Source organism: Denticeps clupeoides, chromosome 13, assembly GCF_900700375.1.
Source record: "Denticeps clupeoides chromosome 13, fDenClu1.1, whole genome shotgun sequence".
NCBI lineage: Eukaryota > Metazoa > Chordata > Actinopteri > Clupeiformes > Denticipitidae > Denticeps > Denticeps clupeoides.
In genome coordinates this window covers 17,634,918-17,658,872 of record NC_041719.1, presented here as the reverse complement: position 1 = coordinate 17,658,872, position 23,955 = coordinate 17,634,918, and the positions used below count along the sequence as shown (strand labels likewise).

The window sequence follows — 23,955 nt, the reverse complement described above, 5'->3', positions numbered from 1 at the left end:
CCCATTCACGGGGAGCGGATGATGGGAAATTACCAGCACGTGGAGGAAACAAAGAGCTAAGAAAAAAGTAGAGGCTATAAACATCTGTGTTGTAGAAAGATTTAAGTCGTAGGCCCGGAATTCCGTTTTGCTATCTGTAGTGAATTGTTGCATTGTACTTTGTCACAGATAAATACATTCTTTGTTATACCTTAGCGCTGGGGGAAAGAGTGTTTTGTTGGGCTTCGTGCCTTTCGTGCAGTCGGATCCACAAGTGTGGGTCTCGGACCTTCAAGAAACAAACCGTAAGTTCGAACCAGTGGACGAGCTTCAAAGGGGGATCGAGGTGCTGACCCACACACCCAGGTCCGACTGCTGGCAATTTTCATCACATCTTGTTGAGTTAAAATGTCATTCTGGTGGTTTCCTCACCCAGTGGCTTGGTTATTATAGACCAGGCGCCAGTTTGCTGGGGATGGAGACCTTCTGCACGTGCGTGGCCTGAACCTGGGACTCGGCCTCCAGACCCTCCAGATCTCAGTCTGATCAAGCATCCGTGGCATATTTACCTAGAAAACGTGTCCAAGGAAGCTGAACGTTTAAGGCATCTGCTTTGCTGAGAAAAGCACAAGACGCCTTCAGAGGTCCAGAGGCGATCCGATCTCCGCACACACACGTACACACACACACACGCACACACACACACACACGCACACACACACAGAACAATTCCAAATCCCGCTTTTATAAAAGATCAGGATCACGTCACGTCGTTGGCTACAGAGCGACAGCGACAACTGGCGTGGATTCCTCATCTAGCGGCGCCGCGAGAGAAGTGCAGCCCACCTCCCCGCCCCCCCGTGACGACGTCGGAAGCCCACGCTCGCCGTGGTTCTCCGCAGGTCCTGCGCGGCGTGAGATGCGGTGCGTCTGCCATGGCCCGGGCTCTGTCGCCGTGGCCGTGGCTGAGGAAGCCCCTCTACATCCAGGTAAGGGGCCGGCGCGGCAGGTCCACGCAGGGACACGACGGTAATGTCGGGTGGGAGGAGGTGTTGCGCGGAGGTTCCGCGGTCGGCCAGGAGAACCGACGTGGCCAGAATATCCACGGTGCACGGTCCACGGTCCCTGCTGTTCCGGCGGCAGCGTGCAGGCGGTATATATATATATAAAAATGTCACCTCCATTGCACGACATACGTCTGCGTTCCACAAACTAGGATATGTCGCCGAAAATAGAACCAGGTCTCTTATAAAAAAAAAAAAAAAAAAAAAAAGGGGCCTGGGTTTGTTGGGTTTTTTTTTTATTTTCTAATTATATTTTGAAGGGCCACGCGGTCTTGGGTTCGAATCTGGGTCCCAAATTGCCTTTTAATTTCAATACGCTAAACAAATGGCATAATTCCATCCGTGTTTTTTTTTTTTATTACATACGGATAGTGTATGAGGTGCATTCTGCAGTTCAAGCAGGTGTCTCCATCACTGGATGTCTTCACAGAGACAGCAGCATGTTGCAGTTCGATCATGGCATGGCTGGCCCATGTTGTCTTGTCCAGAAGAAGACCTGCCGGAGCTCAGATTACGGGCTGCGTACGGGACTGTACGGCGACACACTCGCCAGTTCTGTAAACTGTTCCGTAAACAGCCATGAGATCTCATGTCAATCGTGCATCTGTGGGAATGTCCTGGGAAAACAGGTCTGGTACATGGTGGCACCACCGTAAATTCTGCCCGCTCGACTTTCTCGCTCGGCTTGTGAATTGATCAGTGGCGATGGGGGTTCTATAAGGTCGAGAAATGGATGTGCGTCGGTGGCCGTAGCTGGATATCTGCTTGTCACACGCGCACATAGGAATGGGCGAACTGCGGATTTGCCTCAGAACGGAGGTTTTGGAAACCATCTGAAACCTTAAAATCGTGTCGTCTCATCGATGCATTCCAGGAATGGAAGGTTCAGCTAGTGATGGTACGGCGTCATGTCTCATCTCCTTCTGACATTACGCTCTGCACGGACCCTGGCTACTCCACACAGCAGCCGCACGACGTCTTTCTGCTCTGGATTTTGATGTTTTGAGGCCATTTTGTGCCTAATGAGAGCCGGATACAATTTGCTTCTTCAGTCACGTGGGCAAAGCTGTGCTTGTAAAGTAAACGTGTCTTATCATATTTTTTATTTAAGTGAGAGGGATTTGATCATTTTCCACCGTCATCTCCATCTCTGTCCAGTAGATGCGCTCTGCACATCTTCATCTTGGTTCGTCACCATTATCTCAGGCCTAATCACCGCCCGTATCCAGGAAAGGGCACCGGAGTCAGACCGTCCAGCTGAGAGAGCTGTCTCAGCAAGCCCGTTTATCCAAAACGCTGTCTGGGGCTTAGTGTGGGTTATCCACATCTGACAGCCCTTATTCCAAATGTTGAGGTTAGATCACAGAAAAGTGACGCATAGTGCCGTGTGTGTGTGTGTGTGTGTGTGTGTGTGTGTGTGTGTTTTGTAAGTCCACATGCCTTTAGTCCATACGCCTCAAATAGGTCAGGTAGGTTCAAAAATAGTTTTCCATCCCCTTGCAATTCAATAAATACTGTACTGGCCATTCAGCTTGTCTAAATATCACGGCAGTATGATCATTGTACTCAATATTTCAAACAAGTTTTATTGTCCAACACAGACATGTAACTCAATTTTTCTAACAATTTTGATGTATAGTCCATAGCTCTCTCTATATGCAAAATCCTTTTGCTCTGTCATTCTTTACCCTAACATAAATATGAACTTCCTAACAGTTATCAATGCAGAATTCCATTTCTTGACAGCGTATTGGTCATGCTTTTTCATATTTCATAGTCTCTTTTTGACTGTATTTCTGTTTCTCTGCGTAATCTATTTCTGAGTGGTTTATAGTTTTATTCTGTTAATATACAGCATCTTTGGAACTCTAGACTATAGGTTTGGGTTGGACTATAAAAACCTAATGACACACAGCATGATAGAGCCAAATATCCACTAAAGGCTTTTTTCAGCTAATGTGCTTGTTGGGTAGAGAGCTCATTTTGGTCTCTAGAGTTCTTAGACCTACATTTTGAATACTGTTGCTTATTGGTAAGGGATAAGCCAATATTAAACAATATATATTATATATGAGGCTTTTTAATAGGATGGTAATGTTTCTTCATGGTAACAATTGCAAGAATATAATAGTCAATTCACCCCATTAATGTATTTTCTCCTTCATTAAAGATTTCAGTAAATCAATATATGATTCCATTTCTGTTTTATATACTTAGTTTCAGAGGTGGGTAGTAATGGTTTTACTCTGTTACTTTTACTTGAGCCACTTTAAGAAAAAAAGTATCCAAAGTTTTTATATTAGCCTGGATTTTTTGACCACAGGTTTACAACTACTAGATAAAAGCTGACATAACCAAAGACAAGGTTTGCAAAATCACGGATTCAACTCTAGACGTTGGAGGCTGTGTTACGGTGGACCAAGATGGCTCAGCACAGTCAGACGTCACTCCTCTCTCACTGTCCCTGTACACGCCGGCTCCCAAAGAAAAGGCAAAATGATGAGCCGGGCGATTTCAATTCGGTTATAGCAAATGCTATCATCTCTCCTCTGAAAATCCACCGTCAGTGACAGAGCTGATAATCTTGATGGAGGAATTGGACGACGGAATGAGTCAGTAGAATTTGTGATGGAGGAAAGCCGGATCTGTCAGTGACAAGGAGACAGGATTAGTGTCACAGAACTGTCACGTTACAGACGATGAATCTACAAGGTGAAAACATATTTAAGCGCGGGCGCAAAAGCATGGTTCCCACTGATGCAGGCACGCTGGCGAGTTTACCGATTCAGAGCAAAGCCTTAGGATTAAGGGTTTAAAAGGGTTTCAATTACAAATAGATACAAATTATTCAGAGAACAGTCTTTATTTCAGTGCAAATCAGTGCATACAAATCCAAACAATAATCCATCATTATGTAAGGTGGTCGATTAGCACTGTGGTATACAAATGAAGCCACAATTCAATGTAGACTGCATTACTTTTGCGGTGTTCGTAGCCGACCTTGAGTTGTGAGGTTTTTCAGTAATTCCAAGGCTTTAGTAATATGGACGACTAATGTAACATCTGATAACATTTCATTCTTGTGGAAACACAAGTATTATTTCAGTTTCCTGCTTTCTGTTTGTGGATATCGTCTCAATGTCATCAGCAGGAAAAGACACGGGCAAAAAAAAAAAAAAAAACCAGATGAGAGTTTTTAATTAGGAATGTGGTACAGGCACTGAAGCGGAGGTGCAAGGCAACATTTAAAGTCCTATTTTAATCCGTGTCTTAGGCACAATGATGACTTGCTAAGTACAAAGTTATTTTAAGTCATCAGCTCAAGGGACATTAGAGTTTTCCTGGCTGTGCAGAATGAACATTATGTGAAAATTCTTGATTATGAATATAAAAATATGTTAATAATAACAAGCTGATATACGCATTGAATCAAAGACAATTTGAATCTAGAGTGGAGCACTATTTTTAACAATGTACTTTATCATTTTGCTAAGACAATAAATATATATAAATACAGCATACAGCATCTACAGTCTGAACCCCTGGACAATGTTACCATACTTTAGGAAAGTCCAGGGCTTATGCTCAAAAGGCTAATCTAGGTTATTAACCATGACATTAATAAAATGAAAAGTAATGTTGCTAATGGTATGGTAAGCGAATGATATGTCGTCACAAAATATTGTTGCAACAAATGAATAATTTATTCATAATGCGTGTATACATTTTTAATCATGAAATATGGTTAGCATTTTTCAAGATTTTGGCCATGGTGGCCTTAGAACATTTACAGCATTTATCAGACGCCCTTATCCAGAGCGACTTACAATCAGTAGTTACAGGGACAGTCCCCCCCTGGAGCAACTTAGGGTTAAGTGTCTTGCTCAGGGACACAATGGTAGTAAGTGGGGTTTGAACCTGGGTCTTCTGGTTCATAGGCGAGTGTGTTACCCACTAGGCTACTACCACCGAATAAATGTGCTGCTAAGACTTTAGCATTCACAGACGTGAAAATACTAACTAATGCGAGGTATAAAATACACATCTGTGACCCCCTGATAGTAACTACGTCAAATGCAACAATAAGCAGATGTCATTCATATTTATAAGTAAGATTGTTCAGTGGTGTTAAAATATAAATCTGTTGTTACAGCTTGTCTTTCTATTTGAATATTACATTACAGAGTAACTCAGTGGGCCATATTGTTTAATATAAGGAGAACACTTTGCACCTTGTGAATGATAAAGATATATTATGCAAAGAATGCATTTATGTCTTTGAAAAATATTCCAAATGACTGTTCAGCACATTGTCTCATGCTTCTTCACTCTGAATTTATGGCAGTTGGAAAGTAGGACTTTCGAGGATGGATTTTGTGGGGGGGAAAGTGGTGACTGCCCAGCCATGTATGAAGGGAGGGAGCCAGAAAGAAAGCCTATCGGGAAATCTCTTGCAGCGACAAGTGCAGAAATCACAGTGTGTGAGAGGAAAATGGCCGCGACAATACAGCACCCCGTCTGAGAAGCAGTGGCCCATATAAAGGTGTTCCATCAAATTCTGTCTGGCCGTCCAGGCACTTTCCCCTCGGAGCTGTAAACAAGAAAAGGAATGCGCTGTGTGTCTGGATTTGTTGTGGTCGTGTATGGCAGAACGCACCCAGTTCCACAAAACCGAGACTCCACTTCCGTTTAAGTTTTAAATGGCTTCTCAGCGTGTGATTCCTTAATTTTTTAGACCCCGGACTTCTTTAAAATTCACACTGTAAGGACCTGTCACACCCTTGGGGGGTCTGTCTCTCTCTCTCTCTCTCTCTCTCTCATTAGAAGCAGCGGAGCTCTGCCCAATGGGCGCTCTATTCGAACCAGGTCTCGTTTACCTCGGCACCCGGGCTGGCCCACTGAGCTTCCAGCACAGTAGAGCGGAAGTGTGCCAACGGAGAAGCTAAATGAGGTTACGGAGGGCGGACAGCAACAAGTCCTGTCCCCTGAATCCAAGTAATGGTAGGCAGTGGCGGTGGGAGACTGAAGTTGAATTTGATTCAAGGGAAAACAGAAACACAACGTACCAATATAAGCAACATTCCAATATATGATTCCAAAATATATATTTTTTGGTCTTATTTATAGATTGCAAAGGACTGCAATATAAAGCGCTTCACAGATTTAATTTTCCTCTCATATCAAGGTTATAAACATTGTGTAGTACACATAATTATTACCCTGGGGCCAAAATCATGCCCTAATTGAGAGTATTTGCACAGTGTGGCACATTAAGCCCATTTCACCCATGCTTTGTTCAACACTTTCATTAGTGCTGGGCCCAGTTTTGCAGGGACTGCGCCTAAAGTGAGGAATTTCACTTTAAACGTTATTGACAAAACACTTTATCCTGGCGCTCCGAGAGCTGAGAGTTTCAAAGCAAGGCCAGAGCAGCCTTGGTGACAGGGACCGTGGCGGATGTGAGATTGAGACGATGGTACTGTACCCTGCCTGCTTTATGACTCATGCGCTGGCTGGTTTGAAGGCACGACCAGAATTTCCGGACACTTGAGGCAGCTGTTAGTGTGAGAATGTGCGTTGCTTTGAAGGCAGATCTGTTTTTGAGAATGCCAAGGATCCTTTAATGTGGGGCGGGGTGCACATTTTCTTAAATATGGCTGTGCAGTTACCCAGTGTCAGTTCTGGATGGAGAAAAATAGAACGCCTGTTCTAGGTGTCAAGTACCGTATACACAAGAATTACAGTGTGAGTGAATAAGATTTAATGAGATTCAAATATAATTTACACAAAAATAAAAATTGTGAACTTGAAAAAGATCTAAAACATTTTTTCACTGAAGTTTGTATGTTGTAGTTTAATTACTTCAAAAAATGAAACATTGAATCCGCTATGTTTAGTCTGCTGAATTAAGTTGGGTGAAGAACAGTTGACATTGAAACACTGCAGCACAGCACACGGTGACACAACAAAATGTGTCCTCTGCTTTTAACCATCACCCTTGTTGAGCAGTGGGCAGCCAATGACAGACGCCCGGGGAGCAGTGTGTGGCACCTCAGTGGCACCTTTTTTGGTTCAGGACTCGAACCGGCAACCTTCTGATTACGGGTCCATTTCCTCACCTGATAGGCCAACCACTGCTCCATAATAGCTCAATAGCTCTGCTTTCTGAGCTACTGTGTTAAAATGACTGGGACGTGTCACAGGACAGGTCTGAAGGCACGCCCGCAGACATTCTGGAACTGGACACAGTCTTTATTGACAGAAGAGCAGGGAGAAGAAGTGCTTTGACCGGCGGTGGCCGGAGGTGAGAGAGCAGCCACCGGGCAGCATCCGGGGGAGGAATGGAGCAGAGAGCAGCCGATCTGGCCGGTGAGTTCTTTACCGTGGCTGGCGGGTACTGGAAGGAGTTGTAATCCGGGTGGCAGGGACTGGGCAGACGTGTGCTCACTACACGGGTTCATCGAGGTCAAAACATATGGCAGCCGAGGGTAATCCAGGAGAGGACTCAGGTGGTGTCCTGTTCAGAATCATTTACTGAAATAATAATAATAAACATTTTTAACTGTATTTATTAAGCTGATTTTTCCATCCATGCTGAAGGCACAGAGGTATGGAACATCATGAAATAAATAATGAATACATGTATATCATAAGAGAATGATATATAATAGCAACATAAAATTGTGAAATAATCAACCACATTTTGATATACAGCTCATTATTGTGAAATATATTGCATTCTGCTATTTTGCGTTATGAAATAAAAAGGCCATCTGGAAAAACACCATATTAAAATAAAAGGCTGGTTTATAAATAATCTGTTCAGTTTTGGAATAAAAAGTGCTGAAATGAAATAAAATCTGTGTTGTTGAGTAAAAAGGACAGTAAAAGTAAAAATAAAAATTTATATAGCAGAGCACAATATGTTTCACAACAAATGAGCTTTATATGAATATGTGTTTAATTATTTCACAATATATCATGTTGCTATAATACATATTTTTCTGATTTATTCTTGTTTTATCATTTTTTATGTAAGTTTGAACACTTTGGACAGGAAATACTGCTGTGCTTGGCTGAACCCCCTGCGAACCCCCTTTACATTGTGTACCTTTTTCTGTTGTTGCCGATGGTGGAAATACTACAGGCTGATGCGTGCTGCAGTGCTGAGTCGGTGCCGGGACGAGAAACGTGGGCTTTGATGACCCGCTATCCTGCGAAGGATGAGTCAGAATATCCATCTGTCAGCACAGACAGTGTGATGTCTCTCTCCGTCAGAGTGTCTGTCTGTCGGGAGAAGGGAGTGAGCATGCTGGGGGAACCCACTGGTGCAGAAGCCCCCAAATCCATCCCATCCTGATTATCGCCTTGCGAATGTTCCCTCTCCACAATATTAGAGGCGGCAGTTTTTCTTTTTGAATGTCTGATACAAACTGTCCATTAAATCCTGCTCGCTCTCTCTGCCTCCTCTCTCCGCCTCTCTCCCTCTTTCCGCTCAGCAGGAGAGGAAGCCCATTAGGGAGGAAGCTCTGAGGGAATCGCTTTATGATCATGAATTATGGATGAGTGGTGAGCAGGCAGCAAAAACAAGTGTCAGTGCAGAATTTCTCTCCACTTGATCTGTCTCTTTCTGCCCCCTCCTCGTTTTTCGTAAGTCTAAGAGAGGGTTTGAAGATTAGCGACAACGGATGCCTGTCTGGTCCTGCTCCTCCAAGATGGCATGAGTGGGAAGCCACCACGGCCGTGGCCGCTTGGGGCAGATTGCGCTTGCAGGGGTCACATTGTGGTTCTTCTTCTGTTTTTCTCCAAGTGGAAAGAAAAAAAAAACGAGTGGGCTGGTCATTAGCGTCAGCACAGACCATCAATGACTGCTGTCCTCTCCACTTACGGGCAGGACAACATGTCCGTCTGAGACAAGTATTACTCGAGAAACCCTCAACTTCGAGTGTCTCTCGCCGTCAAGCATGTAACTGTATATCTGGGGGGAGCCGTATTTGTCCAGTCCTTCTCACCTGTTTTACACACTTTAACTCTCGCTGTAAAGGGGTGGTGGTAGCCTAGTGGGTAACACACTCTCCTTTGAACCAGAAGACCCAGGTTCAAATCCCACTTACTACCATTGTGTCCCTGAGCAAGACACTTAACCCTAAGTTGCTCCAGGGGGGGACTGTCCCTGTAACTACTGATTGTAAGTCGCTCTGGAAAAGGGCGTCTGGTAAATGCTGCAAATGTAAATGTAAAATGCAAAGTGGTTGAAGTAGAATCCATACCTGTCTGCTGATTCAAAGCTACAATAAAGAGACAAGTCGGAAAATAATACCATTGCAAATGTGCTCCGCGTTCGGCTGAAAGTGAATATGCCGCTTGCGTATCTTGACGTGGTTACCCCTGCTTGTTGATTTACGTAACGGTGAATATCTGCTTGTTTTTTCGTCTGAGTGTTACGCCCATGATGGTTCCGTGATGGATGTGGTTGGCATCACCCACACAGTAATCAATTCGGAACATTTGTGTGATGACCACTGCTCCCTAATTCCCCGGCTATTAAGTGGCATAATACGCAAGTATAGGTTGTAAGAATGCTTAACAAGAGAAGCTGCCGCAACTTCCTGTAATTAAACAGTTTTAAACAAGTTTTACATGTAAACTGTAAGCGGTCACAAATTGATCATTAAAGGCGCATGCAGTGTCAAGACTTCACTGAAATTATAAATATATGACCTAATTTATTAAGAGTGCCCATTAATGTCAACTGAAGCAATAGTTACATGCATCGTACATAATCAATATATGTTTTCCAAGACAGTAGATTCGGGTTTTCCTTGGGCTTCAGTCTAACCTTTTGCATTCCTTGCCCTAGTGCATTGCCACGAAATTTAGATGTTCCTAATATTTCTGTTCTCATCATCAACTCATCATGTGACACGCAGAAAGAGTGAAAATGATTATTACTGCTGTTATTGTGCATATGTTGTTGCCATTACTGGAAAACAGTGGATTTCTGCGTGTAAGATGGGAAGTCGCAAGTCCATCACATTCTGCACTTTTGTCTTGCGTAGAGGTTCATCACCTCCGTGTTCTCCATATCTTTGTCAAACGGCCTTCCCCCGAGCAAGAGGTGTGAAAGGCCAACCATTTGTTTGGGGTCCCCCACTTTGACTTGGCCACGGCACCACCCAAACAAGAGACGCCAAGGGCGTGACAGGGCGGAAACAACAAATTCTGATTGGTCTGTGGCAACTTCCTGGGAGTCAAATGTATAAAAGAATTTTCTCTTGTGGACACTGGGCCTTTCCTTTCCATCGGGAACTGGGTGTTTTCCCTCCAGTTTCTGGGCCTGTCTGCTCTCCCTGTTTTTCCTGGCTTTTCTCTCTCTTTCTCTATCCCTTTCTCCTTTCCTTTCTTGGTACATTGGTACCTTTTTTACATACAATATTTACATGTAACTTCAATAGTAATCTAATGGTGTTAGAAATTGTTCATTCTTTTAACCTCTATTGCGCCATGCCTGCCAGGTAACATCAGATTGAAGTGGTTTTAATACAGCGCTTTGGGTAGAGAGTTTTATACCTCTTTTACATGCGGAATTTCCATTTGTCCACATTCTATATTGGATGCCATCTCCGATTAGAAATGTTAGGCCCCCCAAGGAAACCATTTAGTTGCACTCGGCCAATTTCGGATCACATGGGAGCCCTGTTACCTCTTGATTAACTGTACAACCGTGTACCCTTAAATAACACCTGTTAGTGATGAAGCATACAGACTGGAAAGGGGATTTAATATAATAAGAGAAGGCATGTTTTCCTTTTTCATTTTTACTTTACCCATACCGCCATATTGGTGTCATCCTATGGAAATCTGTAAGCAGTTTTTTGGATCTGAACCTGAGAAGTATCTGTAGATCTGAGGGTTTCAACCATAGATCTCAACAAGGAAAAAAAAGAAACTTAATTTGTGTTTTAAGAACCAGTTTCTTTTTGCATTCAAAGTTTTGATGCAAGTGTGCTGTGGCTATTCCTTTAATAATAAAAGCAGTTGGGGTGCGATTTCTCACACCCCCTTGCTCTGAGGCTGCAGGTGGTGGAGTGTTTTAGCTCTCACTCAGTCTGATTGATATTCTGGGCACCGTTGGTGCTTTGGGACGCTCAGCGGAGGCATGCACACACACTGCAATACTCTAGCAATAGATTAGACTCTCACGCCGGATCTGCTTGCCAGCCAGGAGAATATGTTGACACTGTAACCGATACGGTACCATGGAAACACATCCTGCCACCAGGGACCCCCCATCAAGCTGCAAAAAGCCTCTGGGAGTTAACCCCGTTTGGTTTGGCCTTGCCACTTGTTTTTGGAGAGGTTAATGGACAAACACTCTTTTAGATTGTTCAGTGAACATTTTATGAGAAATAAACAAGTCATGTGATACCAGTAGAGGAGCCTGTAATTTGAGGCTTAATTAAACACTTGTTTTTGTTCTTTAGACAAGTTACGTTAACTTCACACTTTCATTCAGTACTGGTTTCATTCCCAAACAATATTTTTTAGTAGACTTGATGCACTGGCCCTGATGCACTGGCTGCATTTATTAATACATGGAACTTTAGGTTTTAAAAGGCTGTAAGGAGTTCATTCTTCCCAGAAGCCTTTGGAAGAATGTTTTTCACCTCCTTTTGGAGACATGATGGAAGTCTGGCGCTCTGTCCAACTCATTGGACTGTGATGATGACTCTCCACATTGGTTTCTGGGGCAGGAAGTGTTTCATTTGATATTAGACAGTGAGTGCAGATATTTTACAGAACGTAATGAATGATTTGTGGTAAGCCTCTCACAGGAGCCACTGAAAAGAAATGGAGAAGAGTCTGTGCCCACAACACAGAGAAGGTCATTAAGCAAAACACTAAAATTTGTGACAGTATTTTTTTATCTTGGCCCTGCAGTAACGTCCCGTCCCTTCACAACTGACAACCACAGGTGAAAAGCTAGCAAAACAGCAAGAAGTAAGACAGACTATTGTGAACACTGATATATAAGTCAGAGCTCAGTTGATATGCAGAGTAATGGGCTGACATGAAATAATTTCCATTTACAGCATTTATCAGACGCCCCTATCCAGAGCGACTTACAATCAGTAGTTACAGGGACAGTCCCCCCCCTGGAGACACTCAGGGTTAAGTCTCTTGCTCAGGTACACAATGGTAGTAAGTGGGATTTGAACCTGGGTCTTCTGGTTCATAGGCGAGTGTGTTAGCCACTAGGCCACTACCACCAGTAGCATGAAATCTGTCATGCAATTAAATTAGTGTGTGTGGGTGGGGGGGCTAATCTTTGGCATCAAGGAGAAAGGGATCAAGTGTGTGCGGTGGGGGACAGGATGGATGCGACTCCCAAGCCCTGGTGATATCCATCATTATTCTCAATCAAGCGTCTGATAACCAGTGGCGATGCAGCAAGGGCACACTTCCCTCTAGCTGCAATGACCGGCATGTTCGTGGAAGGAGTGGAAAGGGGAATTGTGAAATTCTACCTTGTGGTGAAAACACCGACAAGGAGTTACTATTCAGAGGAGCATTCGTTTTGTGCAGTCCTTTAACAATTGCTGTGATGTACCTTACCCACAGTCTTTAATCAGTTTTCACCACCGTATTCATGGCATCCATGAACAAATCTATAAAATTACATGCAAAACATGCATTAAACAATATATTACCAAAGAATATTGAATATTATGAATTTCACATCATTTTGATTTTTAGACACCGATTACAGGTACAGTCCCCTTACGTTCTGCTCAGTGATGCTGAACTAAATGGACTATGGACTAAAATCTACTGTCTTAAATTTACCCAACATATATTGATTTATATTTATATTAAACTGAATTAGTGGCTAAAATATGATAGTCTGTTTTTTATTGTATGTAAGTGGATCAAAAAGCCCAGGGAATAAATGGATAAAGGCATGAAACAGTATTTGTCATGCCTCCTCAGACGAGGGCTGCAGCGTGAGGGTGAGCAACAAAGGCAGAGTCAGACTGATAGTTACATCAGTGGAGCAGAATGAAAGAGGAGTGGGATGCGGGGGTGGGGAGTGGTGGCCCAGGTCAGTCACTGTCGAGTGACAGACGTGTGCATCATTAATGGATGAAGTAAATGGCTCCTGAAAGAACATTAGTCATCCAGATATCTCCTGCACCTGAAACAATTGAAAATGGCACAACTGACTCTGAGAATGACCATTCATTTCCTTTGGTTAACACGAGCAAAGCAAAATACTCACCTGGGCAAATATTGTATAGATGAAAATGGTTGGAACTTGTTCAGAGAAAAATGGGTGTACATTGTAAATATTGTAAGTGTATTGCAGTGGTTCTCAACCTGCGGCCCATCACAAGTGCAAATGCGGCCCGCGATGCTGACCACATAAAAAAATAATAATAATACATTAAAAATGTATAAAATAATAATAAATGGTTTTACAATTCATTTTTAAAAGTGTATTAAACAAACTTCGAACAATATTTTTGTCACATAAAATCATTTTGGTGATCATGTTTTCATATATAGTGCAAAAAAAAGGTTGAGAACCACTAGTGTATTGGATGCTCCAACATGCTCTTTAAACCCAAAAGAGATGTCTGGTCCAACCAATTAAACAATTAACACTATTAATAACCGACTGTAAAAGTGCATAATGTGCTGTGGCGTCATACCCTGCAACTTGCTTTAGACTGTAATGCCAAAATCATACTGCAAATCATTTCTGGCATTTACAGGGACAGTCTCTTTGGAGACACCCAGGGTTAAGTGTCTTGCTTAGGGACACAATTAGGGCTTGGAATCTGTGACTTTGCGGTCTTCTGGTTCATAGTTACCCAACAGACCTACTTACACACAAACGTCTTCACCATCTTACCTGTCCGAGACAAATATTTAAATAGGTTTGTATACTCCATGTACTATAATATGAAACACAAATTGCTTATATTTATATTGGACTGAATGCTATTTCACATTCCCAATTTCCTCCTTCAGTATTTGCCACTCCAACCATCTAACAGCCTAGATATTTTTTAAAATATTTAATACAAATATTTATCAGATGATCCCGGTATGGATTGTGTATTGTTTTTTAGTGAAGTACACAGTAACGCAGAATGAGCATGAAGATCAGTTGCCTCACTATCCACTCTTCCATGTTGGGTGTTGTAGGAAACTACAGAAGCCACATAGCCAAGCTGACCATCCCTTCATCAAAGGTCATTCTCTTGATTTGATCCGCTGTCCAGAATAGCCGCTCTTCCAGCAGGTTGCTGTGGTTACATATACATTCACGTCTCATATTTGTTCTCCGCACTGGTGAGACAGCAGCCTCTCACCCCAGCCCAGCCATTTGTCATTGTTCCTGTCCCTGTAAGCACTTGCGTCAGGAATGGCCTTGTCACACTCTGTCTGCAGAGGTGGCTTGTTGTGTGCTGTTGGCCGTCACCTGCACCTTCACCAGCGTTTCTTCTGGTTGCTCACATTGCACTGTTGAATTGGTTGCCATATCTGATCAATTCTGGGTGCAGGGTGGTAGTAGCCTATCGGGTAACCGGAAGACCACACAGGTTCAAACCCCACCTTCTACCATCGTGTCCCTGAGCAAGACACTGTCCCTTTAACTCACTCTGGGTGTCACTCTGGATTAGGGTGACTAGTAAATGTTCTTCCTGGTTTGTTAAAGTGTGACAGTCACAGTCAGATGGTGTTGCTTCATACACTACAGCTTTCTACTTCCCACTATTTTATGACTCCTCGTGCACCACTGTGGTTGATTATATCATCGTTATGTCAGATTATTACGTCCGTAATGAGTTTCCAAACAATGAAATACAGTATTGGTAACAACGAGTCTTTTTTTTTTCTATTTATGTCTTCAAGATGATGGACATTGTGGTGCACTGGATGTATTTGAATGACAAATCTGTCCGTGGCAGCAACTGTTAAGTTGGGTTATAAATATATCATAAATGTGTTGTTCTGTATTGTTCTGTATTGTATTGTATTAAAGTATCAATGGAAAAATCTTGTCCAATGAAATTCTATGAAACTACGGGCGTAGTGTAATCTATTTATTGCCCATGCAACGAAATATGGAGATATTCACATATATTGCTATTTACAGTTTCTTCTTCAGACATTTAAAAGCACAATCTGGTCATCGTTTGGTGACCACAGTTGCATGACCATTAGGTTTCTGTCTCTGTAAAATATCATATCAGGAATTGGTGAAGCCCTCACTGGTGAATGCCATTCATATTTCACAATGGTCTTACACCAAATCTGGGTGAAATGTTCATATTTCATGAGGCATCTGGATCTTGCTGTGATGCTGCAGCTATTTATATCAGTTCATACAACCTGTCAGGCAGCAGGGATGACAGTGAGGTCCCGGTAGATTTATAGGCTTGTGGAGTGCCTTCCCTTCACCAAGCTTTTATCTCACAGTTAGGATCTTGCTGTGATGCTGCAGTTGAGCCTCTCAACTGCAGTTTTTTAGAATGTTTTCAGAAAATGCATTATTTTGATTCCCAATTTCGCAATGCTCTTTTGTATTCTGTGATTAGTGGAATGTGCCAGGAAGAATTGCTAGTGTACCATCCAATGTGTTCTGCTGTATTCCTTTATATCTGAAGGCAGCGTCGAATGAATCATTCATGTTGAAAGAGCTCATTTAAAGAAAGAAATAAGAGTGTGAGTTGTACTATAGATGTATTTCCATACTTGAATGCCTCCTCCTGTATGCGGCATCGCAGATGTCATGAAAATGATTTATCAAGGAAAACAGTGTTTTATAATGGGAGCATCAAGCATGTCATTTGAGAAACATTTTTGGCTCATGAACTGTCCTGGGAGTAGATTCGGTAACGTAGTTCTCTGTGGAAGATTGTCAAGGTTGTATATTGGAGAGATTATTGGCCCAGAATTAGGCATGAATAGAAAGATCAAGCAGGTGAGAGGCTGGAGAATTCTGCACAGCCAAGGATTCCTCATGAGATCAATCTGTGCCAGGATGCTCTGCGTATGAGGCTCTCCATCCATGTGGAAGTTGATGGTGAGAGAAAAAAAGTCAAGGAAATAGTTGTGTTAGTGTGTAATGAAAAACTACTTAGACACCAGATACAGGAATATACTGAGCCAAGTCCATGTAAAGCTTAAAGAAGAATCTCAAAGTCAGTCAGTACAGTACAATGCAGCCAGTGCAGTGAAGGGACTTTCTGAATTTGAGAATCAAAAGCAGATCATCATTGAAGATCACACCTACAACTTTTTAACCGATGTACTAGAAACAGGCGAAAAACCCAGCACAATGAATCCAATCTGTGTTCTGTCTGTTAAAATATGAATGCTGCTTCTAGTATGGAGCTGTGCAGCAAGGTGGCTTTAATTACACCACAGCAAAGATTCGGTGCCAACTGGTGTCACATCATCTGTGCTGTCCATTACCAAGGAACCTTGGCCTATTCATTTTGTCTGCATATAGTAACCAGTCACGTGTACAGAATGTCTAGGCCACATAGGTTCAAGCTGGAATGGTAAATGGCAATGATTTGGCAATGAATTTAGACGTTTTCACTATGGTTTCTCTTTTGCATTAGAAAATAAAGTGGGTTTTATATATATATACATATACATTGGTATATTCCCCGTCCTGTTGTTGTCTCAATAGGCCCGCTTTTCCTACCTGCATATGAAGTACCTGTTCTTCTCCTGGCTGGCAGTGTTCGTGGGCAGCTGGGTGGTCTATGTGGAGTATTCGTCATACACAGAGCTGTGCCGTGGACACGAGTGCAAGAACGCCATTGTGAGTTTGACCTGTAGTCTGGACTCGTCTCATTCCTCAATTTTACTGTCAAAAAGACTCCTCGCAGCGCCACACAATCCATCGGGCACGGTAAAAACCATACTTTAACCACTGTTTGTACCCATCTGCCCTAGTGTGACAAATACAGGAAGGGGGTCATCGATGGATCAGCATGCAGCAGCCTTTGTGAGAAGAACACTCTTTATTTTGGGAAGTGCCTGTCTGCCAAGCCCAATAACCAGGTCAGAGTCTTTACCGACGTTCCGCTGACTTTCTAAAGAACTTTATTCCAGTGCTAATGGGTGCACCAGAATTATTGTCTATGATTTGCAACCGTAAATATGGGCCGGTGGTAACCTAGCGGTTAAGGAAGTGGCCCCGTAGTCAGAAGGTTGCCGGTGAAAGCACTGTCCCCACACACTGCTCCCCGGGCACACTGTGCTGCTTTAGTTTTTTGCTGCATCCTTTGTAAATATTGCACGTCTCCGATAAGTCAGCTCATTCCGGAATTCTGCTTGTGATTGCATGCCCAGGTGTACTCTGGGAGTTGGGGAGACCTTGAGGGAATCATTAAGTGCCAGATGGAGGAGGTCCCTCACCACGATCTGGGAGCCGAAATGGAGCCCAGGAAGGAGGCCACCTCGTTCAACAAACCCACCAAGGGCACGTCTGTGGAGAAGTTTAAAGAGATGGTCCTCAGCCATTTAAAGGTCAGAGGCGGAAGCAGCCCGCACCGCAATAAGAGGGAATGATCATTGAGAGCCGTCTCCTTTTTTTCCACAGGCGAAGGTGGGAGACCAGGCTAACCTGCAGGACCTGGTCACCCTGGTGCTCGGAGTGGCGGACGCCAACAAGGACGGGGAGATCTCTCTGTCGGAAGCACGCTCCACCTGGGCCCTCATCCAGCTGAATGAGTTTTTGCTGGCGGTGGTTCTGCAGGACAGGGAGCACACGCCAAAACTGTTGGGCTTCTGCGGGGACCTGTACGTGGTGGAGAAAGTCCCCTACTCCCCCCTCTACGGACTCAGCCTGCCCTGGGCGCTTGCGCTGTGGATCCCGTCCGGCCTGCAGCGCAGAATGGATCAGTGGGTCACGCCATCCTGGCCTCGCAAGGCCAAGATCTCCATTGGCCTGCTGGAGCTGGTGGAGGACGTCTTCCACGGCACCTTCGGCAGCTTCCTCATGTGCGACGTCAGCGCCGCGGGTTTCGGCTACACCGAGAGACACGACCTGAAGGTGGTGGACGCAAGACGCATTGTGCCCGAGGCTGCGTTTCAGGAGGAAATGCGCGAGAGACACTGCGAGGACGACGGCGACTGCCTGTACGGAGCCGACTGCCTCACCTCTTGTGACCTGACCAAGCGGCGCTGCACCACCGAGGTGACGCGGCCCAACCTGGCCAAAGCCTGCGGGGCGCTGAAGGACTACCTCCTGCGAGGAGCCCCAGCGGACGTGCGCGAGGAGCTGGAGAAGCAGCTGTATGCCTGCATCGCCCTGAAGGGCTCCACCGAGCAGATGGAGATGGAGCACTCGCTCATTCTCAACAACTTGAAAACGCTGCTGTGGAAGAAGATCTCCCACACAAAAGACTCAAAGTGAGGAGGAGGAGGAGGAAACAGGGCCTGGTAATGTTGGCTCTGACAGGGATTCTCTACTGGACTTCAAAACACAAGGGACACTTGCCCAAACCTTTCTGCCGCTATGTCCTCATATCAACACAGTCTACATTTGTCTCGGTCTATGTTCATGTTTTTGATACAGCGGCGAGTGAAGTGAAGTTTTTTTAGGACACTATTTTCAAACTTGCACTAAGTGCTATGCGCCAGGCTGGTTCACTAATGTAGTCAAAGGCGTCCTCGGGATGGGCGTAAATAATTCGATAAAACAAGAAAGAAGCACAATGTCTGCACGTGTGACCTACTGATGGGTCGCGGGTTTAAATCATCCTGGCTGAGGAAGTGGCGTGTCAATCGTTAGGCTCCTCCCACTTTAAACCCGTTACACATCAACAGAAGGACTAGGTGGTTCTTCAGAATAACTACCGTGCGCTTCTTTCTTGTTCGAATCCTTTATACAAGTTCTGATGCCACTTTCCTACGCCGGCAAACAAGCCCGCGTTTAGCGCGTAGCGCCAGTTTGAAAGTGACTCCGTTGCCGTTGGATCCTGACCCTGAAGAAGCACGCCACACTTTAAAGTTTTCCTGCCACTGATTTAAAAAAGTGTGCAGTGCTCCGAAAAGAGTGCAGGAGTCATCCAAGCCTAGATCAAAACTACTTCTGGTGACCAAGCCCCTTTTTTTCCCACACTGCAATGCGCGAGACTATATTTAAAGCCAGAGAACGGCCTGATGTGACTGAAACCCACTTCTGTATCCAGGTCATTCCGACTGGAGCAAAATGCTGCCGCGAACAGTCGTCCTCCCAAGGCCGACTGGTCTTCATTCCACGCTCTCTGCCTCACCACTTCAGGAAATAGTGGACAATCAAACTGTGAATGGTAACTAATGCTTTAATTTGTACGGGATGGAGATCGAGATTGCATTTTCACCTCTCCACAACTCCTCATATCAGAATTCTTTTTAACCAAGTTGGAGGAGCCATTCCAGCGAGTTGATGCCGCACTCGCTTGGAAAGGAAACGTCTGTGGTACATTCTGTGGTCACACAGGATTAACTTTTTGCAATGGTGTTAAAGCCGTACATTTTAAGAAGCATGATCAATTTGCACATGATGTAAAATAAAATGTTTATCATCGCACGTCACTTCCGTTCAGTCTTGAATCTTTTTGGACTGTTTCCCTGCCACACGACAACCAGCGGAAAACATCCAAGCTCATTGACAGTATTTCACTGCCATCAAGGGGTGAACCAGGGTAACATTCACAAACAGCAAGTGGCAGAATTTAGGAACCCGACTACTTTTGCCAGGGTTCTTTGAGCCCTCACAAGTACTCTTTGTGTACAAGAACTTACACAAACAAAAGCTGCCATAAAATCTTCAAACATCAATATTTTGTGCCCCATAATGATTTATGAAAAAAAATAAATAAATAAAAATGAAAAAATAATTCATGTATTTTATGGCCGATTTAGTGTGTTCATTTGCACGAGAGTGCAAAAAGATGAAATGGGACTTAAAATACTAATGCAATAATTTTTTTTATCTGTCACAACCAAGATTTTAATAACAATTGCCTCATATCCCTAAAATTTATTAAATGGAAATCATTTTCTAATAAATGACTTATTTTGAAATGGACTGAAGTTGACTAGGTGATTTATGAAAAAAAAAAATTGATGTATGAGACTTAAATGGCAGATTTTGGAGCACATACAGTTTTTGCCACAAGGGGTGTAGTGACTCATTAGTAGTTTTTGTATGGTGTCGAATAATGCGATCAAATCAATTTTTTTGTTCCTTGACATGACCAAGACTCAAATTATAATCATTGATACTATTTATGGAATTTTAACTAATCAAATTTTAACAAAATTTAATGTGGGACACCGTTAGATAGTATATATAGACACACACAGACAAAGAAGCATTTTCCATATATTTATTAGAACAAACTGATTCTCCGCATTAATCAGGAGCCGGTTTACTCTGCAGCTTGCTCCTGAGCCCGCAGGAAACTGGCCTTTTTCTGGGCCACGCGGTCTTTCCTCTGAGCCAGGGTGAGCTTCTTGCGGTTCCATCTGTGAACAAGCGGGCCAATCTCAATGAGACAAGACAGGCAACACACAGAAAAGCTGCACTCACCAGACAGGCTACACACAAAATACCCACCTCTTCTTCTTCACCTCCTTCTTGGGCTTCTTTTCGTGCACTGGATTCTCACGAATTGCAGCGTGTGCCTTTTTGTACATTTCCTCAATCTGTGATTGTTGAGGGAAATTCACCTTATTTATTTAGACCATGCAGCATCAACTATCAGTAGCAAGTATTGAAGGAAGTACTTGAAAAATGTATTTAAGGCTTATCTGCAGAGGGTTCGCTAAAACTCACGCTGTCTGGAGCGACTCCGTTCTTGATGAACCGGGAGAACTGTTTTTTGTAGGTGTCCTCATCTTCCTCCATCAGATAGCTCATATACTCCGAGACATTTATGCCCATGATGTGTTTGCGGTGAACCTCAGCGTTGAACTCTTTGCTCTCAGTGTCAAACCCAGGAAAGCGCTTGGTGCTAAAACAAGGTTCGAAGAATAAGATTCAGTTCTATTTTCATCCAGCAGAATTTATACACATGAAAGTAGGATGTGAATATACATTTTATGAGCCTAATATGATTTGTAACAAGTATTAATAAATAATAATAATAATAATTTCCCCTACATCTACAAATACTCGCCAGACTTTGCAATGGAGTTCATTTAGTGCCCTCCGGAGGGAAGGACTCCTCAAATGCAAAACCCAGGAACAAAAATGGTTTTCAGCGCTTCTAGGTAGTTCATTTGAAGAGCACCGCCGTACAGTTTCAGACTCTGTTCCCGGAGCACGCATCTGCACAAGCTGGCACGCTTTCACCAACATCCGCAAATCTACACTCAGAGTTGCCATGTTGTGATGTTCAGTGGACTGTGAGGAAATTCTGATCTACTTCCGGAGGCATTTCCTGTTATCAGATTGCAATAAATTTCTTCATGAATCCTTTCACGGGGTGTCCAGTCCTAAACCAAGCTGCTCTCAGTCCCGTCTTGAAACAGGCTAACATCAACTGTGCAAACGAAGGACCAACTACAGTTTGCTCAGTCTAATAACGTATCATCATCAAGCAGCAGGGGGATCTGAACGTAGTCATGGAAACAAACCCCAACCATGTAGGTTTAAAGGCCGCAGCCCTGCTGACGGCTGCGCCGCTCCCACCGGGCACCCACCTGTGGGGGATGGACAAGCCCCCGTCTACTGCTCCCTTCAGGGCTCCGAAAACCTTGTTGCCGGTCGTGGTCCTGGCCAGGCCGGCGTCCAAGTAGCAGGTGAAGGCGCCTGGCTGTCCATCGATGCTCTCCACGTTGAACTCGTCGCCCGTCACCTCGACCTGTCCCTCGTACACCTTGTCCAGGCCAAATTTGTTCAGCAGCTGCAGAGAAATAAAGCCGGGTTCTTACATATTCTTTTGTAAGAATTTCCACGGTTTTTCCAATTGCTCTGAATCTAAGAAAAAAAAAATGGCACCAAAAATTGTTAAAGTAAAATTTACGAAACCCTGAAAAGCTGAACTGAAACAGTGTTCCTTCCTCCCAGGAAAATGGACGCGACTTTTTAAAAAGGAGACATGTGGCTGCAACGGAGGTGCTGGAATACGGAAGCGACGTGACGCGGGTCGCTACGTGATGATACTACAGATACTACGCTAGTGTTGAACGTAGAGAAAACGTCTCTCGCACGGGTCTTGCGCGCTTTACGGAGCAGAGTATACGGAGGTGGTTTAGACGCGTGTGAAGAAGTCGGTAACCGCAGACTTACCCGGCGAGCCAGCAGCAGACCGGTGCAGTAAGCAGCGGCGTAGTTGGTCAGCCCGACAGAAACGCCATACTTGGGCAGCTCGTGGGAGTAGGCCGCGCACACGATCATGTCGCCCTCTATTTTGGCGTAGGCAATCTGGACAGAAACAGAAAAGGTGTGTATGGCCATGTCGCTGAACATCACACGTGGCGTTCCGGTATCCAGACCGCGGCGAGGAACCCACCTGGCACACGATATCCCTGTTGGAGAAGCGCACAATCATCCTGTACTTGGGCGTGTTGTACTTATTCTTGTCTTGGATGACCAGGCGTTTGCGGGCATAGTAGTCGGTCTTGCCCTCTGCAAAAGAGAAGGGGATTTTACTTTTGACAGTCAACGTACATAACCAAAGTCGTGAGAGTTTGCCCGAGCCCTCAAATAAAGATTCATGTTTACATTAAAGTTAGACAAAAATATCAGAGACAAATTTCAAGCAAAAATATAAAACCTAAGAGACATAAGTGGCCTATCCAACTGGTCTCCATCTTTCAAAGATGTGAGCCTTCAACTGTAGTTGTGCAGTCAACTGTTCCATTAAATATAACTGGTTTTTGGTATCCTCTGTGAGATCGTGGGTGGTTCAGGTTTCAACCAATAAGTTATAATTTCTTGCAGTCATAAGTAGAAAAGTTCTGATCCTGGGACAATTTTTTTTCCAGTAGACACGTTTAAGGGTCCCTGAAAAGATTCACTTTAAGGAGCTTTTCTAAAAGCCTCCCCAAAAAAATTAACAAATAAAAAAAAAAATTAAACCTTGCAGAGAAGTAAATGTAGACGATGCAAGGCCATCTCACCTCTCCTCCTCCTGAACTTCACCTGGTACCTCTTGAAGTAGGCCTTGTTCTTCACCACCTTTACAAATCCCTACACAACACACACAAACAGTCCCGTAAACAGCAGGTGACGTTAAAAAGCGCGGAGTTGACACGGAGACGTGGTGCATGTGGCGAACACTTCACTCCAGCCAGCCAGCTAGCCGCGGCTAACCAGCGCGATCCGGGGACGCGGGCCGGTTATAGGACGCAATTCGGCCAAAATAAGACGAGAGCGGCGGAGGAAGGCGACGTCGCGCCGGGACCTGGAACCCGCAACGACGCCGGGGGGAGGGAGGCAGGCAGGGAAGCAGGAAGACCGGGCGGCAGCAGCAGCCATTAGGCCACGTTTGAGGCGGACAGCCCACCCCGGACCGGCGACAATCTAAAGCAATCCGCTCGTTCCACGCAGCGTGAAAGCAGCGCGCGGGCGCAGGAGGTCGGGCGGGGGACTGTCGCGCCGGAACGTCCGCGTATCGCGGCGATTTACTGACCATTTTGCAGACTTTGCGATCTCCTTCAGCAGGAGCCCGGAGTCACGGAATGATGTTCCGACTCCGTGTAAAGGGAAAAAGAACGAATGAAGTGCGCATGCCCGATTAATAGCACGCTGGCGGCGGGGCGGCAAACCCCAGACGCGCACACCCCACGTCGCCCCCTAGCGGTTCGGAGGGAATCTGGAGCAGCAGCCGCGGCTGAAATTAACTGGTGAAATTAACTACTGACCAATAGAGGGAACACGGTTCTC

The 23,955-nt window shown here is 44.4% G+C and overlaps 2 protein-coding genes and 1 non-coding gene across 3 annotated transcripts; 1 reads left to right on the top strand and 2 right to left on the bottom strand.

The window, feature by feature from the left end:
• The first annotated feature begins 710 nt into the window (after positions 1–710).
• Positions 711–19,652, top strand: LOC114801684 (divergent protein kinase domain 1A-like). The gene is made up of 5 exons (XM_028999880.1): positions 711–968; positions 16,756–16,890; positions 17,025–17,132; positions 17,424–17,600; positions 17,674–19,652. Exons 1-5 carry the CDS (start codon positions 915–917, stop codon positions 18,487–18,489), a joined length of 1,290 nt encoding a protein of 429 aa, XP_028855713.1. The 5' UTR covers positions 711–914; the 3' UTR covers positions 18,490–19,652.
• A 783-nt stretch (positions 19,653–20,435) lies between these two features.
• LOC114801685 (60S ribosomal protein L5) lies at positions 20,436–23,815 on the bottom strand. The gene is made up of 8 exons (XM_028999881.1): positions 23,702–23,815; positions 23,190–23,259; positions 22,580–22,695; positions 22,357–22,491; positions 21,768–21,970; positions 20,899–21,076; positions 20,680–20,768; positions 20,436–20,588 (listed from the first exon to the last, which is right to left on the bottom strand). Exons 1-8 carry the CDS (start codon positions 23,702–23,704, stop codon positions 20,492–20,494), a joined length of 891 nt encoding a protein of 296 aa, XP_028855714.1. The 5' UTR covers positions 23,705–23,815; the 3' UTR covers positions 20,436–20,491.
• LOC114802772 (small nucleolar RNA SNORD21) lies at positions 21,570–21,666 on the bottom strand. Its single transcript, XR_003751786.1, has one exon. It is a non-coding gene; the product is annotated as a small nucleolar RNA SNORD21 (small nucleolar RNA).
• Positions 23,816–23,955: the final 140 nt, after the last annotated feature.

Coding starts and splice junctions, on each gene's coding strand:
- LOC114801685 (XM_028999881.1), bottom strand. Junction 21,077..21,767: donor GGCTTGTCCATCCCCCACAG/GTGGGTGCCCGG, acceptor ACCTTGTTTTAG/CACCAAGCGCTTTCCTGGGT. Junction 20,589..20,679: donor AAGGAGGTGAAGAAGAAGAG/GTGGGTATTTTG, acceptor GCTTGTTCACAG/ATGGAACCGCAAGAAGCTCA.
- LOC114801684 (XM_028999880.1), top strand. CDS start 915: ATGGCCCGGGCTCTGTCGCCGTGGCCGTGGCTGAGGAAGCCCCTCTAC. Junction 969..16,755: donor GGAAGCCCCTCTACATCCAG/GTAAGGGGCCGG, acceptor TTGTCTCAATAG/GCCCGCTTTTCCTACCTGCA. Junction 17,601..17,673: donor TGGTCCTCAGCCATTTAAAG/GTCAGAGGCGGA, acceptor TTTTTTCCACAG/GCGAAGGTGGGAGACCAGGC.